The sequence below is a fragment of the Sturnus vulgaris genome, chromosome 7, assembly GCF_052056855.1.
Source record: "Sturnus vulgaris isolate bStuVul1 chromosome 7, bStuVul1.hap1, whole genome shotgun sequence".
In the NCBI taxonomy this organism is placed as follows: Eukaryota; Metazoa; Chordata; class Aves; order Passeriformes; family Sturnidae; genus Sturnus; species Sturnus vulgaris.
In genome coordinates, this window is record NC_142249.1 from 17,639,095 (window position 1) to 17,661,952 (window position 22,858).

The 22,858-nt window shown below is 35.4% G+C and overlaps 2 protein-coding genes across 2 annotated transcripts in view; one reads left to right on the plus strand and one right to left on the minus strand.

Moving 5' to 3' along the window:
* Nucleotides 1-2,339, plus strand: part of CERKL (CERK like autophagy regulator) — a 49,679-nt gene extending 47,340 nt beyond the window's left edge. The window contains exon 13 of the mRNA XM_014880252.2: nucleotides 654-2,339. Coding sequence (XP_014735738.2) covers nucleotides 654-735 — 82 coding nt within the window. The 3' untranslated portion in view covers nucleotides 736-2,339. The remainder of the gene's footprint in view (nucleotides 1-653) is intronic.
* Nucleotides 748-22,858, minus strand: part of ITGA4 (integrin subunit alpha 4) — a 36,727-nt gene continuing 14,616 nt past the window's right edge. Inside the window, exons 11-28 of the mRNA XM_014880326.2 lie at nucleotides 22,110-22,204; nucleotides 21,710-21,800; nucleotides 20,315-20,360; nucleotides 19,771-19,925; nucleotides 18,304-18,458; nucleotides 15,056-15,205; nucleotides 13,545-13,621; nucleotides 11,174-11,324; nucleotides 10,361-10,459; nucleotides 9,844-9,923; nucleotides 9,432-9,518; nucleotides 8,754-8,844; nucleotides 7,976-8,083; nucleotides 7,648-7,767; nucleotides 6,070-6,189; nucleotides 5,461-5,559; nucleotides 5,130-5,249; nucleotides 748-4,285 (exon numbers count right to left, since the gene is read on the minus strand). Of these exons, the coding sequence (XP_014735812.2) occupies nucleotides 4,193-4,285; nucleotides 5,130-5,249; nucleotides 5,461-5,559; nucleotides 6,070-6,189; nucleotides 7,648-7,767; nucleotides 7,976-8,083; nucleotides 8,754-8,844; nucleotides 9,432-9,518; nucleotides 9,844-9,923; nucleotides 10,361-10,459; nucleotides 11,174-11,324; nucleotides 13,545-13,621; nucleotides 15,056-15,205; nucleotides 18,304-18,458; nucleotides 19,771-19,925; nucleotides 20,315-20,360; nucleotides 21,710-21,800; nucleotides 22,110-22,204 (1,937 nt within the window). The 3' untranslated portion in view covers nucleotides 748-4,192. The remainder of the gene's footprint in view (nucleotides 4,286-5,129; nucleotides 5,250-5,460; nucleotides 5,560-6,069; nucleotides 6,190-7,647; nucleotides 7,768-7,975; nucleotides 8,084-8,753; nucleotides 8,845-9,431; nucleotides 9,519-9,843; nucleotides 9,924-10,360; nucleotides 10,460-11,173; nucleotides 11,325-13,544; nucleotides 13,622-15,055; nucleotides 15,206-18,303; nucleotides 18,459-19,770; nucleotides 19,926-20,314; nucleotides 20,361-21,709; nucleotides 21,801-22,109; nucleotides 22,205-22,858) is intronic.

Genomic DNA, 22,858 nt, shown 5'->3' on the forward strand with positions numbered 1-22,858 from the left:
CCTGGTTGCCTTGTGCTCATCTTTGGAAAGGTTTGTTATGACTGACATGGCCTTTCCATCCTGGTTCTTCATCAGCTTCCACTCCAGTTCTCTTCTTTCTTGTTACTTTACTACTACTTCTTTCTTCTTTCCTATTACTTTACCCTTCCATTTCTTGGAGAACACATATATACAGTGTCTCCATGAGTGTCCTTTTGGGACAAGGATTCCTACTTGGAAAGCAGCACGTGTAAGGTTAAGAAAAACATGTAGTTCTTCAACTGTGGAAAACTTAATGCTGCTTGAGAATAGTCTCCATATCTAAGAATAGTCTCTAGCATCTAAGAATGAGACTACAAATACACAGGAAATGGGAGGATTTTCTGTGGAATTAAGTGGGCAGTGGCTCATTTTTCTGCAATGCACACAGGATTAGTTGAAGGCACACAGCTCAGAGTAAGTCTGGTATGTAAAATAAAAGGCAGATCATGTTGTAGGATATATAATATATTCTTCTAAAGATGATCCTATAGGAATTGTCAAAATGTAATTCACCCTGATTTATTTCCATATAAAAGTTCATAAACATTCGTTCTCACCAACCTCGAAAAGCAGCACTCCCATTGCAAGAATTGATGACATTTGATTTAAAGTTTGACTTCCTTGCTTCACAGGGTGCACCCTCAACTTATTGATCTCTATGGAGTGAACACTGATGACTTGGAGAGTTCCCAAGTGACGTGCAACTGCATCTAGAAGGGACACACTGGAAATTCTGTAATAAAGAATCCTGTTCTCAGCCCTATGCACAGCTTTCTAAGGTCTGGGTTGGTACTGATGTCAGTTGTAGCAGACACTTAATTGGGATGTTTGTTCTATTTCTGTGTTTAAATTTTTACTAAATGATATATTTTTATCAGGTTCTATTTAACTGTATTGAAGATGTTAGGCTTTAACAAGAAAAAATGAAAATTGATTATAGTGGTCTCTTACAAATTTGGGGTTCGAGAAGTGTCCATCAGAATAGAATAAATTTTTTTTTCATTAGTCTAGGTTTTTTTAGGATTAGATACTTCTAGGTCTGCTGCTGCTATCCATGTTGTCAGGTAACTCAGTTCAGCACAGGGAAGAACCATACCTCTACTCACCAGCTCTAGATGAAGATTGGTGGCAAAATAAAAATGTATGCATTTATTTTTTTAACCAAGTACTTCTATTTCTAGTTAAAATTTTTAATGTTGCCTTAATATATTTGCTCTCAAAATGTTTCTAATCAAATAATAGAATATGCTGATGTCCTATACGGCTTTCCTTTGTTAAAATGTATTTTTTAAACTGCTCTTTGTATAAAATTAATATTTTCTCTCTTAGAACTGAAATGTTATTCAGCATAGTTTTTGTTGTTGCTGAGACTAAAGTTGTGATAAATAACTTAAGAGTGGACTTAAATTTTTATAGTTTTCTCGTAGGGCATAGCCATAATTTTTGAGTGTTTGGGGTTTTTTTGTAATTTACTTAATATTGAAGACAATTATTTCAGAGGGCAGCAAATTAAGATTGTATTTTTTCTGGGAACTGGCTTCCTTTGAGGCAAAAAGTAGCAACTGTTTTTCCTGGCGTGCAGGACCGGGGATAGCGAATGTTTTCCTGTCACTCCTCCAGGAGTCCTGCAGGCAGTGCACAAACAGTGGTGTGGAAGCTGCATTATGTCAGGGCAAGGAGCTGTTTTAGGTGCTTTCTTAGGAAGCAGGCGAGTGTAATATGAAATCCAGCCCTTGTATGGTGTTGCCAAATCAACTGTGATTTTAAAGAGTTGTAAAAATGAATATTTGTGATAAATACACAGGACTAAGTACTGCAGATGAGGATTTGGCTCCTTAACCCAAGCTGTTACCTGTTGTCCAAGTCACAGGAAGCAGTCTCCACTTCAAGTTGATACTCTGTCCCATCAAATATTTTTACATTCTAAGGCAATTCAAACTAAGCTTCTTTAAGTTGTCTAAAAAGCCATTCGAGTAACATTTAGTAGATTTAACTGTTATTTATTAAATGAAATTTAACAAAAGAATTGAACTTGCAAAACAAACAGCATTTATATGTTTAACTTGTTTGGGGTTTTGTTTAATAAAATGCAACTGAGTACTACTTTATAATCTTGCCACCATCAGGACACTGTACAATTTTTGTCCACCTGGTTTACAAAATCTTCATAATTTTGCTTCTTATCCTAAGAAAACACAGCCAACATTTACATGTTAACAATCAAATCTGAATAGAAAGTGTACAATTTCCAAGGCATCATTATCACATGTATGACTTATGTAAATTGTTTCAAAGATAAATAAAATGCTTTGATTTCACTTCCTTGCATTGTTTGTACTCAAAAGAACATGAATGCTTATTCCAGTATTTGAGGTATATTTTTCACAGTATGCTGTAATGTCAAACTAATTTCTGTTCAAAGGTTTTTTTGGTTAAAGTGCAAAAATTCACTAAAGCCATGTGGAAGGTAAGCATTTTTTGGTACAGTTTTTACATAGATTTGCAAGAAAGTATTTTACTCTTGACATACTTTGACTTTTTAAAAAAATATATGCACATTCATTTGTTCTTGCACTGTAGATATTACAGGAAAGCATACTTTGGAGTGATCCACATCTTTGGCATCAAATGAAGTGAAAGGAAGTTACAAAATGGTCCCAACTACCTTTGGAATCTGTGGGCAACGTGGCTTTTATGGCACCAAGCACTCCAGCAGCAGAACTGCTTGCTGAAGGCACTCACTGGGGCTTGAGTTTCAGGCTCATTCCCGTAGGATGGTGCAGCTTTGAAGCATTTGTAGATACATTCCTTTCTTGGTGCAGCTCAGAAAGACATCCAAGGCCCAGCCTCATGGCCATACTCTGTCCTTCTGCTGCAGCCAATTCAGTGATTGAAGAAGTTCGGCATTCTCCAGCTGTTCTGGGGAGCAAAGGAAGGTTTTTTTCCCTTGTGGCTTGTGCTGTTTGAGCAAAGCTAGGTGGCAGTGCAAACTTAGCTAGCTGCAGAAGGTTCCTAGAGTAGCAGAGCAGTGGTTTGATCCATGTTTCTCTTCAGTTCTTTGCCTTTCACCGAGTGGCTGCTGAGGGTCCTATTTGGATGGTATTTATCTGACACCTTCCCAAGAACCCAAGCTGGCTCTCCAAGTGACTTCCTTATTAAGTACTTTCTAAAGTACTTATTCTAAAATTTGGCCCATTACAGTTGGCAGTTGGAGTCTTTAGGGTCTCTCTGTTTTGTCTGCTGAAGCCTGTCTTTTTTTTCAGGTTCTGGAAGAATGCCAGCACTAAATTCTATTATAAGTACTATAGAAAAATCTTCAAATAAATTAAAATAAATACTTGCTTTAAAAAAACCCCACATATTAATAATTCATTGGATAAGTCCAAAACCTTATGGCAGCACTGTCTGAGGAAAGGATGAAACAAGTAATTCTATCATGCTTGCAAGTACCATGTTATAGATGGCTACAAATTATGATCTTCAATACTTTAACTTTCTACAGCTGCATCTCCAGGCTACCCCACACAATTCCCTGCTCTGAATTCACCTTTGGCCTGCCTAGGTGTCCAAGTACCTTCAGTGATGTGGCTGTGCCTGTGAAGCCAAAGATTATGAGGTTACCTGCAGAAGCCCTGAGCTTCTGAGAGCCTTTTTCTATGTCTGTGTATTCTACTTACAGTCCTATGGGTTTGAGCTAATTTACCCTTGGTAAAATGCCAGACCAAGGTGAGAGAGGATTTTTTCTTGAATGCCTGATCAAAATATTATTGAAACATTTAAAATAATAGAATAACACATGCTAATGTTTTTAAGATCTTACTTTCCAGGATTGGCCAAAAATTATTTTATAAAAATACTTCCTTTTGGTAAATAATTCTTCTTCTCTTTATCTTTAGTGTTCTTCTGTCTGTTTGAAACCATATATATATATATTTATATATATATATGTGGCATTTCAAATATTCCTGTGAGACTTCAGAACAAATTGTTTTACCATTTTCGTATTAGAACAGTACTGTAAGCTGTATCCTCCATACAGTTCAAGGAAATAAAGCACGTTATGTAAGAGCAAGTAAGCTCAAGGCCTAGGTTTCTTGGTGCTGATGTTTCTCCTGTGAATTAATCTGAATTTTAATGTCTTCATTTTAAAATCCAGCGTTTATTTGCCATCTTAGTCATCTTTGTTCCCACTTTTAAAACTCCAGCTGTCTCTTCTGTTCACGTCTTGAGGGACTGGTTTGTATTTCCTTTTGAAAAAGCCAATCTGAAATACATAATTTGGAATCTGTTGTCAGCAAATCTTTGTCATCAAATCTAAACCATAAAAGATTAACTAAAATAAAAATGCATATGTATGATGTTTATGAAATATGGTATTTGCCAGTGCTTTGTTATACCAAGTAATCAAGTGTTACTCAATCAAAAACACAGGTTTGTTTTTTCTTCTTTTACTTTTTGGGAGGCTAATGCTCTCTTGTATGGTGTAAAGACCTGGGCTTTTGAACTTTAACAGTCCACAGAATCCAGTATTTTTAAAAATATGGTAATAAAATGTTCCTGTTAAATTTGTTTCATTTCTACATGTCCCTGTAAAAATGATGGATGGAGAAAGTCTCGATGTAGGTAAAGAAGTTCACAATCTCTTAATCACATGTCAGAGGATCTGCATCCTTACTAGTTTTCTCTTTTACTTAGGTACAGAATTTTTTTAGTATTTATCTTGCAGTTTGAAATCTTAAACACTTTATACTGGTATGAAACCGTGCTTTAAACTATGTCATCATCTGTCAAGTGATATTAAATGTCAAGCACCATCCCACAAAAATGATCCATTTGATATCATTAATATACATAAATCATTTGCAAACATGAGATGCTATATAAAACATTGTAAGGAGATTAATGGTGTTGAGAAAATGTAGAACATGCAGAAGATGAAATGGAATGAAGAAAATGGAGAAATACTTTTGAAGAACCCCAAGTTACAGGAGGAATTATCTTTCTTCAGAAAGGACAGATCATAATAAAATGTTATTTATTCTTTAACCTAGATCCTTCAGCACTATGAATTTCAGACTTGAAGCAACTAAAGAATAATAAAAACCTACCTTCCATAATATAAATGAAAGAACCAGTAACAAGGTAACACCAACTATTAAGCCTAGGGAAATAATTAGCACAGTCACATGGTATTTTGGCTTTTGGTGGTGCACTCCTTCCAAATAGACCTGAAAAACAGAAAATAAGCTTAGTGTCAACTGTAGGGGCTTTCTCCCTAATAGATACAAAAAAAAGCCCTAGGAAAATCAATTAATTTTTAAAGTAATGAACACTATCTTCATTGCTGTTATATAGGTATGTATAGAATTCTACAATACTAATTGCTGTTAGTTTTTCTACTTCAACATGTTTGTCACAAATTCATAAGAGAATTCTTACATATGCAACTTGCTTGTCCTTATGTAGTTCAATAACTTTTTCGGTTTTTTCTGGCCAGGCCATTGCTCTTACTTCAAACTTCAATACTGATGCATCATCCTGATTAAAAAAAAAATTATATTTAAAAAAAAATAACACATTGATTCCTGCCCTGCAAAAATGATAACACAGCTGCTGACATAACCAGAATCTCACACAAACACACAATGGTGCCTTTTTTTCAGCACAAAACAAATTAGTACCAGAAGCTGGAATTAAGCCAGGTTGGATTTTACTTAAGTCCACATCCATGCTGCTTTTCTTAGAAAAATACAACTCTGAGTTGAAATTAAATCCCCATCCTACATAATCCAGCCAGAATAGGCAAAGCAATACAAACCATAAATATAAAGTGACAAACTAAACCACATATTTTTGTTTTTCATACATCACCTTGAGCCTTAGCATTGGCAACATAAAATAGGTTAAAACCTAAGAGATTTACATTTAATCATGTTTGAATCATGTTTCACTGTTAGAAAACCAATACAAACACCTAGAATTCATATGCAGGGAATACTGCAAATATGCCTTGAAGTATTCCCCTCAAGTATGAAAAATTCACGTTACCATTTGTAAAAGTAAAGGAGTAGCCTCCAGATGCAAGTGAACAGTTGCTTCTTTTCCACTTTCCATGTTTCCCAGCGTGCAATGTATTTGTAAGCAAAGGCTGTCATTTTTCATACAGTACTGTACAAGGGAGGGAAAGATGAAAACTTCACTTTATCAACTATATAATCTTAGCATTAAAGACAATAGGAACTGACTAAAACAAAAGTATTCATGTTTATTTTTGAAAACTCAGGGTATAACTTAAGGTTGTCATCCATCACTGTCATTCCAGAGGTGTTAAAGGTACAGTAACAAGAGACCAACCTAGTTGTTATACAAAACACGTCATTTTTATTAAAAAATCAGTTATTTTAAAACTAAAGAAGAACAAGTGCCATCATTTGTTTATATGTTTAGGGTTTGTTTTTACACTGTTGTTTCACATTAGCTTTTACCAATAATGATAAATGACAGTAACTCTATGCTGTCCAGTGCAAACAGTGTAATTGGTTCATCCTTACATTTGTACACTGACAACTGGCACCATTTCACACAGCTTTGGAGAAGACAAAAACACAAGGCAGTATGTAATTATGTTTATTATATCTTTAACATTATTCTCTATCCAAGACTAGCATGCTGAATATTACTGGATATTCTACTGCAGGCAATCATTGGCTGATATTTCCTGTCAGGTGCTTACTTAAAGGTCCCAAATTAATATTTAAAAATGTTTTTTAAAATATATTTTTATATCACATATATTTATTTATTTTATATATTATATCTATTGATATATATTATTTATATAGATATATAATTTTTTGTTTGGTTGGTTGTTTTTTAAGGTGACAGATTAAACAACGTTGTACTTAATCAAAGACAAGGTGCAGGAAACAGATTTCTCTGAGGACAAAGCCTCAGCAATGCAGTGCTAAAATAGCAGGTTTGGACTGTGCAGTGGAGTGTCTGATCTCCAGCAGGGTCTGTGAGCACAGAGGGATGAGCTGGAACAGGCCACACATGTATGGCACTCTCCCAGCCCCCCAAATATTTTTAATAGCTCCCCAGCCAAAAATTATTTCCTATATTTTGTAATTCTTACTGACTTTCAGTCCCATTAACTGTATAGTCTTCCTTGTAATTCAGTTATTTTTAACATTTGGGGTCTTTTTTACCTAGCTCCTGTTAGTTATGTTTGATGGCACTGTTTTGGTGAGGAAAAGACAATGAATCTCATCTGCATACTTCATCTAATTAAAATAAAGCCTGTTTTTCCCTGATGCATCATTTTCTGTTTGTTACTGAATTTCCTCTGCCATCCTGCTTGCCAACTCATTCAGTTCCATACCCCTTTGGCAGTTTTTTGTAGGTGCCTGTTATCCACCCTGACTTCAGCAATGTGTCATTAATCAACTTTCTCTGCTCAGTTCTCACTCCTTTCACTAAAGTCACTTATGACTACCCTGAACTTATCATAGGTGCCACCTCACATCCTTGGAAGATGGCTCTGTGACTTCATTATATAAGATACACCTTTTTCTTAAGGTTTATTCATAGAGTCATTTCCCACTGATGCCAAAAGACAGGTCTTACCATGTGCCTCTTAGTAGGCTTTGAAAAGAAAGTGATGACATCCTTTAATATGTTTTCATTTTTTTCTGCTGCAATACAGTTTCTGGGATATTTATTATAGGAGCAGTGTCCAGCTGTTGTCTGAAAATAAATATAACATCATTATTCAAAATGTAAATTTTATTTCCGGAATTCTGAAACACGTGGGGCTGAAGATGATCCTGTTCTAGTTCACTCTGCTTCACCATGGCTAGCTACTCAAACACAGGCTGAGTGCCTAGCTGATTTTGTTCTGCTCTTTTTCATATAATTCATACAGCTACAAATACATTAGGTAACCTTTGCTTACCTTGATATCCAGTGGGTTGAATAATTTGGAGTCCCTGGGTGGAAAAGCATTTGGTATCATTATCTCTAAGTTGGTATTTGGAGACATGCTTGGTCCTGCATTGATAACCTTATGGGAAGAGGTGAAGAGTTCAACAGTTAAAGCTTCAAGAGTAGCTATTCAAGGAACAAAACCATACATATATAAATACATAAAACTGCACAGAATGGGGTAGCAGCTGCTCTGTTATGCTGTCACAAAAGTGGATTGTGCTAGGAGTGTTAACATTTTGTTCATTCATTCTGTGGGCTTACTGAACCCTTCCCTCCTCCAAAGCTGATGAGTAAGTGGTGCTAATCTGTGCTGAGTACCTGAGGTCATGCAGACTGCCTGCCAGGAGAGTATGCAAAAGGAACTAGGAGAGATTTATGTCCAAACTCCTGCTTTTAATCCACTGCAGACAAATTTGATGCTATAGATACTCTTATAAGAAACTCCTAATTCCTTTTGAAGGGTTTCTGAAAGGAAAAAGTGGCAATTCAAGACTGCTCTACTACTGTCAATCCTGCTTGTGTTAGGAAATTTTTCTCTGATCACTCAGTGGAAAATTTGCCAGGCCAAAAAAAAAAGTGTTCTAAGAGGGATTAGCAGCAACTTTCCATCACTAATGCACAAAAATTACTCACGGTGCCCTTGTACTCTTAAAAATTTCCTTACTGACTGTCTAGACTGGCATTATATGCACTAAACATTAACCTTCAAAACAAGGATGACAGGGTTTACAAAGGAAAACTCTTACGTGGAAAGTGAAATTGATATTTTCCTTCATACATGTCACTGGTGAATCTCTGTCTTCTGCTCCATAAACAAATGAAGTTGGTGACACAAACCTACAATGGTTTAGAAACTGTTAATAAACAGAATTCCTATATATTATTAGCATAACTCTCTTCTCCATGCTACCTCCAGTAAGACTGGCTATAAGAAAACACCCAAGTTTGCTTTTAAGTTAATCTAGGACCACAGAGAGAAATTATTGCCTTTGGAATAGAAACCTCTACATTTGTACTCTTTCATCTGAAAAAGGCAGATGAATCATAAAAGTCATAATTCCTCACCCAAAGCTACACTCCATGAATGCCCCACAACAAACCCAGAGTATGGTTCATGTTTAACAAGGAATCTGAGGATCTGCTATGCTCTTATTAAATATATCTTTCTCTAAAAAATATTCCACTTTTAAAACACGTTAGTCTGCTTAGAGACAAGTTCAACCACAGATACCAGTGGTCTTATCTCACAGTAGTGGAAAAAAAACCTCTTACAAGTGTCTGGGTCAGAGTCCAGGATAGCTGTGCCAACTCAGTCCCAAGATTTTTTTGCAATGTCACACTTCTGCTTAAAAACTGTGTGAATTTTAAAAAGTAACAAGACAACAGTTCTGTGGATGTGCAGGTAATACCAATAGGTGACTTACCCATGAGTAGTTAACTCCATCTCATATTTTAGAGGTATAGGTAAAGTTAGCATGTTATCCAGCAACATGTTCCCATCTTCATTTTTACTACAAAAATGCAAAGAGAGAAAAATCCGTATTGAAGGCATCATCATAATCTATACACTATTTCTGTAAAAAATACTAAACCTTTCAGCTTATTAAAATAAAAATATTTAATTGGTAACAACATATCAGGCATTAATGTCCCCCACCTTTTTTACAGGCATAAACCTACTAATTATTTAAATATCTATCACCATTTTTTGGTAGTTTCTCTATTTGATTTGCAACCAATTTACTTTCTTGCAATCCTGCTTTGCTAAGCTTTTCCAGTTATCTGTTTTCCAAAGCTAGTAGTATTTTTCATTAAGCAATTTTTATTAGACTTTACCAGGTAGCATTAATGATGATGTTGAGGTCCTCTTCTGCCCTGGTTAATGAGCTTGCATCCAAGAGGAAACTGAAATCCAACTGTAGAACAAATAAATTTTTCCTTATATTAAATGACAGTGTATCTTGACACAGTTTCAATGCAAATATTTTATTAAGCTCATTTAGAATTTCCTGCCCTGAAATATTCAGAACTAAGGAAATACTTGCTTTATGTGTCTTCTACTCCCTTTCAATTGACCTAACACATATGTCCATGGCATTAGTCAGCTCACTTGTCTAGAAGCCAAGCACAATCAGGCAATGCCTAATACAAACACTATTGTCCCTTAATGAATTATTCCAGAGAGTGTTTAAGCAATTCATTTAAAAGTAGCAGGGGAGGAACAGATACCAACATGATAAGAGATGTTAGTTGGGAATGAAGAAGAGATTCAGAGATTTTTTTTCCCCTCCATGAAAATCCTCATAACATATTTAGAGTGTTTTTACAGCTAAGAACTTCATTTACAGCTTACCTTTGAGTTGTGATCCACATATAAATAGCCAACACTGCATTCAAGTGTCACTGCATTAATTTCTTTATCTAATACTGCACAATGTATCTGTTTTTCTTCCTAAAATAAAGGACAAGCTACTAATGATTAAAATAAAAAAGGGTTCTTTTTTCAGACACTTCAAATTACATGCACACATTAAAATTGGGTGCTTTATATTTCCTGAACCAGGTGTTTGTTATTTCACTGATGCCAATATCCAGGACACCCATGACCACTTTAACATAACAAATTATATTGATTATTGTATCAATTACTTCATCTGCTTCTTGCTTTTACTGAAGCTAAGGCTCATGCACCAGACCCAGACCCACCCACGTTAAAAGCCAACTCACAAAGGTGGATCTGGGGGATTCTACAAGGAGAACATTTATTTTTAAAAGGCAGAAAAAGAGCACAATTAATATTTATGACTTTTTATAAGCCTGTGTATTTGGGAAAAAGCAGATTTGATAAGTTCTTTGTGATCACTGAAAACATGATCATCAGCCAAAACACAGCCATAACATCCTGGAATAATTTTAAAACTTTTAAAAAAATTAATTTTAATTGTTACCAAAATGATGTAAGTCGTCTGTACTGATTAAATTGCACCTGATTTAGGTAGCTAGAAGTCTAAGAACTTAAAAATTGATGTTCTGGCAGCTTTTGATGAAGGGACATAGGTTCAGTATCTAACGAAACGCAACAATTCATAAACATAATTTGAAAAACGCCTGGGTGAAAAAGAAAAATATCAAAGGATTACTGTTTGAGAGATTTTTTTTTTCTTACCAGTTCTGAAACTCGAATGTAATAAAGACCTTTAGGGATCTGAATGTGGAGGACAGTTTCATATGCATCATCTCCAACATTAAGCAGAGAAATCTTCAACAATAAAGTCTTCACACTTCCAACAACAAGGTAGGCTTTCTTGTCATGAGGCCTATAAAAATAATTATCATCATGTAAATGGAAAGTGATTCTAGAAACAGCCTGTAGGCAAAGCTGCTCTTTTGGGTGATTTCAGTTGGTTCTGACAAAGCTCAGCTGGAGATGTAAGGGAAGGTTTTACTCAATTCTGTAACTAAGGAATGAGACCAGTTATTTGATGGTCACCCCTTAGAGCCTGAAGTGGTTAATGAGAGACAAGGAAATTGTCATCCATCAGTCCAGTTGTGCTTCTGGCCTTTACAAGACCAGTCCTTTTCTTTACAGAATAGCAATTATCACTGCTACAGTGTTTTCAGACATTATCTCAACATTCACTCTCTGCACTCAAGATCTGGGATTGAGTTACTATGAAGAGGGGCAGAGTGAATATGCCTCTCTTATGATCTATGTAATGTTTTATAATCATGTTACAAGTACAGACACCCTACCAGGGGCTAAAAGTAAACTTCAGCTTGACATTAAAGTTTAATTAAGACTTGTAGAAAGGGTGCCTAGAAATAGACATTTATCAAATATTCTGGCTTGAAACCAAAGCATTAGTCACCGAACACCTTTGGGAAAGAAGCTGGCACTTATAAAAGCAACAGAAGGCAAAAGCACTGCATAAGCAGATAGGTTCCAAGACAAAGGCAAATTAAAGAAAAACACAATGTTAACATTTTGGTAGCTTGTCAAGTTTAGGTTAAATTTGAACGTTGTTTTAGTACTTACATACCCACTACTCACTCCTCTTACCCATGTTAAAGCCAAGCTCATTAACAATATGCTGTCACAAAGATGCCTCCCAGCTTAACACACAAATACACAAAAGCACCAGGTGCACATCTGGGACTACAACAAAGCTGAACTAGAGCTTTTCCCTGGTAATCATATTTCATTCTCCATTAAAAAATGCATGATGCAGACTAGAAATTTACAGAGCAGGCCAAAATCTAAGCAATTTAAACAAAACACAATAGTGCATACATGAAGACTTGTTACTCAGTAAATAAAGCATTACATTGCCATCCCTATTTGATTTCATTCTTTTAAAACCAAAGGTGTTTGCTTTGCTCTTCAAGGATAATGAATGCATTCTGTCTAGACAAAATAAATTATCACTTCACAGCTAACTAGTTTTTAATCGAGATTCTAGGGGCACAAGGTAATTAAGGTGATACTTCACACTTTATCAAGATATTTAGACTATTTATTTACACTGCAAATCTGCTGCTGGTGCCTAATGTCAAGCAGGTATGTTGCAATTTGTTTTCCTTTCTTGGAAGTACTTACAAAACTGCATTTCTAATGTCATGAATGAAAATTTTGCTGCACAACCATTCTTTCTGAAAAGTTTATGAGTGTTTAAATAAATAACCATCCAGCCTATGAAAATGAAAGGGCTTAAGACTCATGCTACAGGCCACATGTTAAAATGGGCAGAAGGATATTCATCTTACTCTGACATCTCTGAAGATGACAAAGTTGGTGCTCAGGATCACACAGGTGTGATTAATGTGCATTATGTGACTGTCAGCATCTTTTGATGCCATTTTAGGTTGTTCAACCTAGTGTTTTGATTTAAATAGAATCAACTTTAAAAGTGATGAATGACACAAGTTACATGTAAAATATCTAAATAGCTGAGATTCACAACAGGTACAATTCCTCTTGCTGCTCACCTATATTTCTTACTTTGAAATCTAGTAGTCAATAAAAAAAAAGGTTGTGATGATAAAATACAACTTAAAACAATTAAGTAGCTCTTGTATTTAAGAACATCACATCTTCAGTTTTGTACTGCTGATTGGGACTTCATACAGTGCAATTACAGTATATCCAGAAAGAGCAGCAGAAATAACCAAGAGCTTGTCAATTTTACAATAGTTATGATGTCTGCATATTGAGTATACATCATGCAGTTTTATCTTAGCCCAGTTATATATGAAGTGTAGAACACTATGTTTTTGTGAATATGTATTTAATGAGCTGCAAAATCTTCTAATTATGCAGTAACAGTACTTCAATCATATAAATTTCTGTTACAGTTCCCGAAAGATTTATTATTTAAAAATAGTCTTCAACTAAGCACAGCTTTACTTCTTCGTTTTTTCTCAGGGAGTTCTGAGAATTTGCAGTTTACTGTTATTTTTATACAAAAGACTAAGGAATAATTTGAATAAAATCTTCCTAAAACTTGTAAAAAAAAAAATGAAAGCTACATTATACTTACGTTGGAAAAATAACTTTTCCAGAAACTCTCAAGTCAGCCGAACAATTTTCTTGGGAGCAAAATCTTGCAAAAATAAACTGTAAAAGCCAAATTGAAAAAAAAGGCACTTCAGTGTCTTATGCTTCCTATAGTGAGTAACAGTATTTCTAGAGAAATAAAGCCATTGCCTAGTAACTAAACATTGGGAAGTGTCTAATACCTCTTACTGCTAACATACAATTCAATCAGGTTATGATTTTCCATTTTCCAAACACATTCTGTGCATCCAGAGTAACAGTGGGGAGGCATTCCAGACTCAGTCTGTCACAGTTAAACCTGTGGGTGAATGTTCAGACAATTTTTACAGCAGTACATAAGAGGGCAGAATTTTTTAGATGATCCAGAACTGATGTCTGTGCAGTCTCTCCTGTAATATAGCACATTAATTTTTGCAAGAGTTTAATTACACAACCCTTACTAATCCTACTGTTAGTAAGGTTTGACGAGAGCAGAGACACCGTGAGTTGCAGGTGTCCTTGTCTTGGTTATCAATATGTGCTACAGAGCACGTGTATGTCACTGTATATCACTCTCTCTCTTTCTTTCTCTGTAACTCTGAGGTTTCTAAAACAAAATTTTGAATGACAATGAGAAGTCAAAGCATGCCTTTTAAAAGAGGATTTTACGTATCTCAGGAGTTCTGATGGCCAACTGCATCTCAGTTACACGGATCACAGAGGAAGCTGAGTTGGAAGGGATTCACAAGGATCACTGAGTTCAGCTCCTGGCCCTGCACAGGACATCCCCAAAAATCACAGCCTGTGCCTGAGAGCATTGTCCAAACACTTCTGGAACTCAGACAGGCTTGGTGCTCTGACCACTTTTCTGGGGAGCTTACCATTGTGAAAAGTTAAAAATTCAGCATGTTCTGATTTTCACTAAAATCAAAGTCTCTCAATAATAAGTTGGGATTTTTTAGGAAAAAAGTTAATTCCATAGTTACTAAAGGATAAAGAATATACTCTTTCTTTCCCCTCGTAGACCATGTGTTTAAAAACCTGCAGTACCTTTACAGAACTAATATTTCAGCAAAGTCAACATCTCAAGATTAAAACCAACATGATATTGTGTATTTAACACAGAAATAATTTTAAACTACAACTTTATATTGGAAAGTGACTCATACTATGTAGTTGAAAAAGAATGGATACTTCAAAGAGTGAATTTCATACATGTGTGTTCTGAGGTATATAATACTATATTTGGCAAGCAAGTTCCCTGCACATACCTTTTTCATTTTAAATCATAATACAGATTGTATACAAGTTCTGCAAAGATTTTTTTTTTAGCAAAAAAATTGGCATTTTTTTTAGCATTCTGGTTTATTAATTAATATCAGGACACTATCCCTACATGTTGGTCTGGAAAATGCATTCCTTTGCATGCTATGAATCAGTGAAGCTTTTTTAAACTGGAGATTAAAACATTCATATTTACTCACTGCGTTGGAAAAGGAGAACTCATACACTAACCTTGCTTTTTATAACATCTTTTTCTTTCCTGCGTTGAAGAACAGGTTGAAGTGATGGAAATTCTTGAACATCTCTTTTCTGCAGAACATGATGGCCCAGACGATAACTCGCTTCAATATGTACAGGAGTCAAGATATCCCTTACATCTTTCTATGAAAATTGGAAACCTAATGAGTTAATCATATAAGACAAAACATGTGTGCTTATGTTTTAAAGTTACAAGGTTGCCTAGAAGTCACTGAAACAGCAAAACTTATTTTTCACATGTAAAATAATTCCATATGGCTAACATACTTTTCCAGACATCTTTGCTGCTGAAGGAGAAAATCAGAAATGCATAAAATCATACTGTGTTCAATGACAGCATCAGGCATTTCAGAATGAATGATTCTTCTGGGAGGAGATATCTTACTGAACAGCGAGCCTACTTCTGTCTATAATCCTGCCTCACACACTCATTTAAGGCTGAACTGCCCAAGTAGAAAAATAGGCAAAGTTGGCTAAAATGGAGAAAGTTAACCAGTGGAATGAGGCCAGACAAACCAATGGGTATTTAGGTAAGAAATCAAAAGTTCTCCCACAGTACAACTAAATCAAGTGGCAACTGCATTTTATTTTTCTGCCCCTTTTATTTCCCAGTCTGTATTAAAAAGATTGAACTCCTCAATAAATGACTATTTTGTACAAGCCCTGCCTGTGTAGGAATGTTCAGATCAGAGCCCAAATTACCTACTTGTGAAAACTGAACAGCTTGAAGCACCAACAGTAACAATCCTGATTAAATTATTCCCTAAGTGTAGGGGATAGACAGACACTGATTGTTCTTCCACATGGCCACTATTTTAATTCTTATCTGCAAGCTTGTGTTGGCCAAATCACATATTATCTAATTCATAATAATTTTCCACAAGGTCTTCTCTGCATCTGCTTTATATTGCTGCCATTATACTAATTAGCTATTAATTAGCCTTTACTCAAAATACACAAAATTTATATTGTCTCTTGCAAGGACTGTACTTGACAGACATTCACACTTACTTAACTTTAGGAGTTTCATACAAGTACAGAAACCTTAGTGGGTGGAAGGAGATGCTTATAATGCTATTAATTAAGAACTGAAAAGAATATTGAATTCTATGGAGGAAAAATCCCCCTAATGATGGACTATAGGAAGTGATGAGGCAAATCAATTCCTTCCTCCTACACAAATACCTGCTAATGCTGGTACAGCAATCTGTACAAGGTCAGCTGTCAATCACATCTCTGCTGGTTTACAGAACTCTTAAAAAGTGGCAATTTGCCACTGCTCCTGCAAGCAACATTCACTTAGGTGCAACTATCAGTTAAGATGCATCTGGGCAATTTTCCAGTAAGTAACATAAGCTTTCCTTTCTACCCTGAAGCTTTATGATGAAGAATTGGCTTCTAATCGTGTCACAAACAAAAGGTAAGGGAAACCAAGGAAGAAGAAAAATACATGGAAGAATATTTCCCTGCAGGTTTTTCATAGCTGCAGAAAATAAAATTTATTTTCCAGCCTTTGTGCAGGATCAACTGCATTAGTCACCTCAATAGATGTTCGTTTCAAAAGGTCACAGAATTGCTACCTTGAGGATATTAAAGAAAAGGCTAGGCAAACTAGTCCATTATTTTATTGCCCTTATTTCTCCTTACATCTAAATACTCCCTCTCTTCCCCCGTAGATAAGATCTGACAGGAGAGAAATCTGTTTTTATTGAGTATAATAAAACACGGTTCCTTTGTGTCCATTGATTTTTATTGTTTGTTTGTTGTGGTTTAGGACTTCAAAGTTCTTCCAAAATATTTGTTTTGGAAGACAACCTTCTAAGATGTTTGAGAAAGTAAAAGTGATTAGTTTGTCCTTGTTAATTGAATGGCCTTAAAAAAGTCCTTGTCCTGATTACAGGTTTTTTTCCACTTTCAAGACAAGTCCCTCATTCATCTTTCAGAGGGATACACCAAGCATGAACACAACAGTCCATTCCCTCCAGGGCAGCAGCCTCTTTGACACTACGTTTGTAGTTGAGATCTTACAGATTCTTACTGGCTTACTTGTGGGTCAGTACCATGCTCAGTTTGAAAGGATGGTGGCTGTTGGATCAAACTCTACTTCTGCAGAAACCAGAAGCCAGTGCCATCTATTCCTGGTGTTGGTACAGCCTCCCTGGCTGACACCCTGCATGACTCCAACAGCCTCCAGAAATTCTGCCAGAATTTCTGCCTCAGTGGCTTCTCCTCTGAAGCACTTCTGTCAGCAGATTTTTCTACAGCAAAGCTGTCTCTACACCATCACAGAGGGAGAACTGTAACCACATTCACTGCTAATCTGGTCCAGGAGAGAGACATATCTCTGCAGGCTTCATGTTTGTAAGCAGAGATCCCTTTTTCAGCACAGTGCACATTCTTAATCTTGTTCAGCTCTAAACTCATTCGTGGAACTCTCACGAGTGCTTTTGCTACCTCCATTTCCACCTTCAGATTATGGGTGAGTGCTGCATTTCTTGAAGGAAAAAAAAATCAAGCAAGCCCAAGCAATGCTCTTCTTCACACCCTGCTAGCCTTTGGCTCCTTGCAGCAAATTCACAAAGCACTCCACATATAAACCTTGAACTACAGACCTTTCTAGCAATCGTCTTCATTTCACTTGCTATGAATCAGGAATGCTTCTTTCCTTTTTAGCTGAGTCTACTTTATCTACTCACAGTAAAAACAGGAGCAAGACCATACACGTGTTCTTTGAAATAGTTACAAATGACAAAACATAAAAATTACAGGTTTTAAGATTTGCATTAAGGAGTACATAAAAAAGTTCCATCAGAAATGTTCGGCAGAATATGAATGTTCTATTTTCATGGTTTCTTCAAACAAGCCTCAATCTATGTATGATCTGTTATCCATAAAAATGACGAAAAAATTTCAAGAATGCTCATGATCCAACTTAATCACCGTGGTTATTATTATTATTATTATTATTATTATTATTATTATTATTATTATTATGTATCTTCTCACCAATGTAAGAGATGGCAGACCCACTGAATTCTCCAGAGAAAGCTAAGAAAGCATCAGAATTAAAATATATTAACTGTGAAAGTTCTGAATACAAATATTTTACTTCCAAAATGATGTGATGCAATTGTACACAGAATAGGTCCTTTTGCAGCAGGTCTGCTTTTCAAAGGAGAACAAAGGATTTACAAGACAATACATACTGAAAACTACATTACCCTCATAAATGCTGGATGATCTTTGCAGGCAGTAATATTGCTGTAAATCTTTACTTTTCCTGAGATTGTATCATATGTTCCATTGGAGGAAAAATAAAATCTTGCTTGTGTATTCTCTTTTCTGTTCACGTCAACACTCAGATTATAAAGCAATACTACAAAATTAAACCCAGGGAAAATAAACGTTAAAAAAAAAAAAAATCTTTCATTGTTGCAATCTTAATGAATTTATGGTAGAAATTACAATTTCTGAGATGCTTCCGTAAGTATGTTCTGTAACATCCATTTTAAAATGCTCTGCTTAGAAACACTCTGACACAAATCCATACCTAATAAAAACTTCTCGTACCCTGAAAATTGATTGCTTCATGGTTGCTCCCTGATACGTGCTTTTATATCAGGAATAGATCATCAGGTTGTATTTCTATTTTCTATCAAAATCTATTTATAGAAAAACCACTTCCGTTAGTTACAGGGCTGACAGTAGATTACAACAAACACTTCAGTCAACTACCACTGACAATTGCTGTTTAACTTCAGTTTTTTCTACTTAAGTTAGCATTAATTGCTATAACAAGTTGCAAGCAAGTTTCAGAGCATTACAGACCTATTAGCTCTAAATTTTTGCCAAGGGTTGAGTTATCTACAATTTCTACTAGTCCCTTTTTAAGTTAAAAAGTCTTATGTAAAAGTCCAGCAAGGGTGACCAGTTTGACTGCTCATCTTTCAAAATGAATATGAGTTTCAAAAGACCTGATAAAGATTAAAACACGTAACTTTACAGTTCATCACTGCATGTGTTCTCTGTAACATGCTCCCAAATGTTATTGTCTGCTCTCACACAGAAGAGTTGAGCAATTAAATTTTATATACCAGGTACTTGCAGGGCTGTTAGCAGTTTACAAATAGCACATGACAAGTAGGTTAAAAGGACTCAGGCAATATAGTAAAATTTAATCAGCAAATTATTTTAAATTAATTCCATTAATAACCATGAATATCCCCTCTGATAGATACCACTTCTAGCAATACCAGTTTTTTGCCAAGAGCAAATTATGCATTCTATAAAATATAATACAAGATTTCTTTTTCAGTAATTTTGGTGGGACTCCCTCTCTTTCACATAATGCCTCACAATGGCATGCTCAGCTGCTTGAGCTGGCTTGGGAAGGAATGTTTTTTCTCTATTGCTAGGTGAAAGGCACCATCCTCCAGCAGTCCCATCTGGTTTGGTCCATGCCTGACTCCAGCAGTCCTAGCAGGGATATGCTGTTATTCCACATTGAACAGAAGTGTAACAGCTTGATGTTATAGGGTAATCATGATATAAAAAAGGTATCCACATTTTCAGCTTTTCATTTTATACTAAAGTCAGATTAATGGTCTATTAAATACCAGTAGCATTATTCTATAAATAGGTGCATTTAAAATGAATACATATAGTGGATTATTTTTCCACTAACTTACCTATATAACCAGGTACTTCTCGTCCTCTATAGGTAAAGCATATATTCAAATTCATACAGGTGGCAGGCTGCTCATTTTCCATGCACTCTAACTTAGTTCGATTTATTGAATTAGAATGCTTTAAAGAAGCATCAACAATTATCACTGGTTTTGTTCTAAGAATAGAAAAGAGTAAGTGTTCACAAATAATGTTCAGATATAGCTTACAGAATCTCTGCAAAAACCAACCATTCCTGAAAATCAATTTAATCAATTTTTTTATTTTAGAATTATAATTTTAAAGTTATCTGCATTTTTCAGATAGTTTCAAATAGTAGTATTCACATTATTTGTTACCTCAAAAAGCTACAGAATGATATTTTTATTTCTTCAATGTGTTTACTTAAATGTTTCATTTGCAGAACCTTCTAGAGCCTAATGACTGAAGTGCAAGACATCAAGAATAGAATGAGGTTAAATTAAACTACTGAGTTTTAATAAATTTCACTAAAAAATAGAGTTAAATTGTATGGTCTTCAAAAGAAATGAAATGCAGCAATCTTACCTCAACACCACAGCAGAATCAGAGAAAAATGCACCAACTGCTACATCTGCACAAAAAGAATGTATCAATAAGCATAATTTGTCAATGGGAATTACTTCTTAGGTACAAGCATTTTATAGCATATTCACCTTTTGGTCAGCATTAAAACACCATTTGCCCTTTATTTATTAGAAGGGATATGCTAGTATACAAAGACAGTTCCTCAAATACTTGTCCACTGTCTATAAATGCTGCATGGTAATTTGCTGGACTTGCAGATATTGATAAAGTGATGATTTGATTTCTATTCCACATTTAAGTGGCTGATACTGAAGGACAACTCGGCTAAAGAGGAGATACTTGCCTTCTTCTCCATCCAGATATTCACTATTGCTATACATGCACATACATATTGTTTTCTATATATGTAACTGATTTGCTTATGTCTGTTGTATGTTTGAAATTATACACAGACAGAGGGAGAGAGAGAAAAGTATTTCTTTTATTCCAAGCTAACTGAAACCTATTCATGCAAGAAGGAAAGAAATATAGAGAATGTATGTACCTCTCAAAGAAAGTAGCAAAAGTGAATTGTTAGATGACTAAATGATATAAGGGCCTGAGATATGACTGCCAAATTAGTAACCAACAGCTGACCTGAGAGCAGACTACTTGTAACTTACCTTTTAGGGCAACATTACAAATTAACCTGGATAACATTTCTGTGGACAGAGCCAAAACATACAACATGCAGTTCATGGTAACTTTGTGCTTTTACATCCCCAAGAGCAGGACAGACATACCTGACCTGACCTAAGACTTATCTGCAAAATGTCAAAATGTTTTGATGATACGTATAAAGCAATTAATATATACTTGGCAGCTAAGTTGCTTTACACCAAATTAGCACTACTTTTCATGGCCACAGGAACTCCACAATGCTCTTAGTTCAATGCCACGAGCCCTAAGTGAGGTTAAAGTATTGTTCACTCAGACTGAGAGTCAAGGAGCCCATGATTCCTGTCAAAATCCAGACTCTGGGAAGGCCAGCAATATATTTAGGTTAGCACAATAGTCTGGACAACAAACACGCTTCCAGTGCCCAAACCAGCTCATTGTGACATTTGTAGATGAGACGTCTTTAAAATTATAAACCACATTTCTCATCCCCTTGTGCACTATGATCTCACTATTACATTGTTCTCAGTCCTTAAATAATAGTTAGATGACCGTGAAAATTGACTGCCTGGCCTCAGCTTTACCTCTTCTTTTTTCTTCCTAAAATATGAAATGTGACATGTCATCTCAATGACAGATTCTGCTTCTGTTAGAAGTAATCAATTAGCACAGAAAGACTGTTCCCTATGCATTTCTATTATTTTAAAAATTAAAAATAAACAAAATTGTTTAGTTTACCTTGATAACCATTGTTATCTACATCAATGCCACTTGATATGGACTGTCCAAACATGCTTAAAGAATTACTGACTTCTTGTCCTTGTATTCTCTGAGGAGAAAAACGTATAAGAGAAAATTAGTCTTGGAAAGCTAATCTCTGAATTACAATTTCCAATGAAAAATGTTAATGAACAATCCTGCTGCTGAACTTAAATCCCATAAACCTTTTCTAAAGCCCCCAAAACAATTTTTTCTCTGTTACAAATTATATTATAACTGGAATTCACAGACCACGTAAACATTTTCTGACGTCTTTTAATGTACTTCAGATGGTCAGACCGTTAAATGAAGGGAAAACCCTCTCAGATTTAAACTTGGGGTTTTTCTGGATTGGGTATTTTGCATTGAAAAATCATACCTGTGAAAATGATGGTGTTATTCCATCTTCCCTGCCATTGTATATATAAATAGCCCCTTTTAGATTATCTTCTTGTGGAGCCCCAATTGCCACATCTGTGGAAAAGCAATTTAGCAATGAACTGTTGACTAGTAAATATGACCACGGATCAGTTGAAGAAATGCAAATCATGATGCATGCAATGCCAGACCAGATTTACTTGCCTCAATTCAAAGGCAGTGTGGAACACAGATATAAAGCAAACAGAAACAACACAGACCATCTCAGTAATCTGCTTCTACCTTAATTACTATGTGAGAAAAGCAGCAATCAAATACTGCCATTTTGTTAAAGATGAAGTCTATTTCTAGTAATACTAATTTTGACCCTTAAGAAGTTAAAAGATTGCCATGAAAGAAGGCAAAATTATCATGATCTTTAAAAAAAACAGGAAAAAAAAAAAGCCTTGTATTTATGGAACAGTGATGATTTTCCTGTTCTTCCCACATGGTTTAAGTCACTGAAATACAAATACTCTTATTACAATGCCCAAAATGAACCATTTATTTTTCTACGAAATGTCTGTAACAGTTGAATAAGCTTGAAAAGGCATTTAACAAGGACATGAAGGTAGCTGGTTGGCACAAAGGGATATGTTCTATGCCTAGATGACCTAATCCCAGAGGGATGTGGCAACTCGAATGTTCATTCAGCACCTACTCACCAATCCATCCTCAACAGGCCTGACCAAAAACTCTCATGGTTCAAAA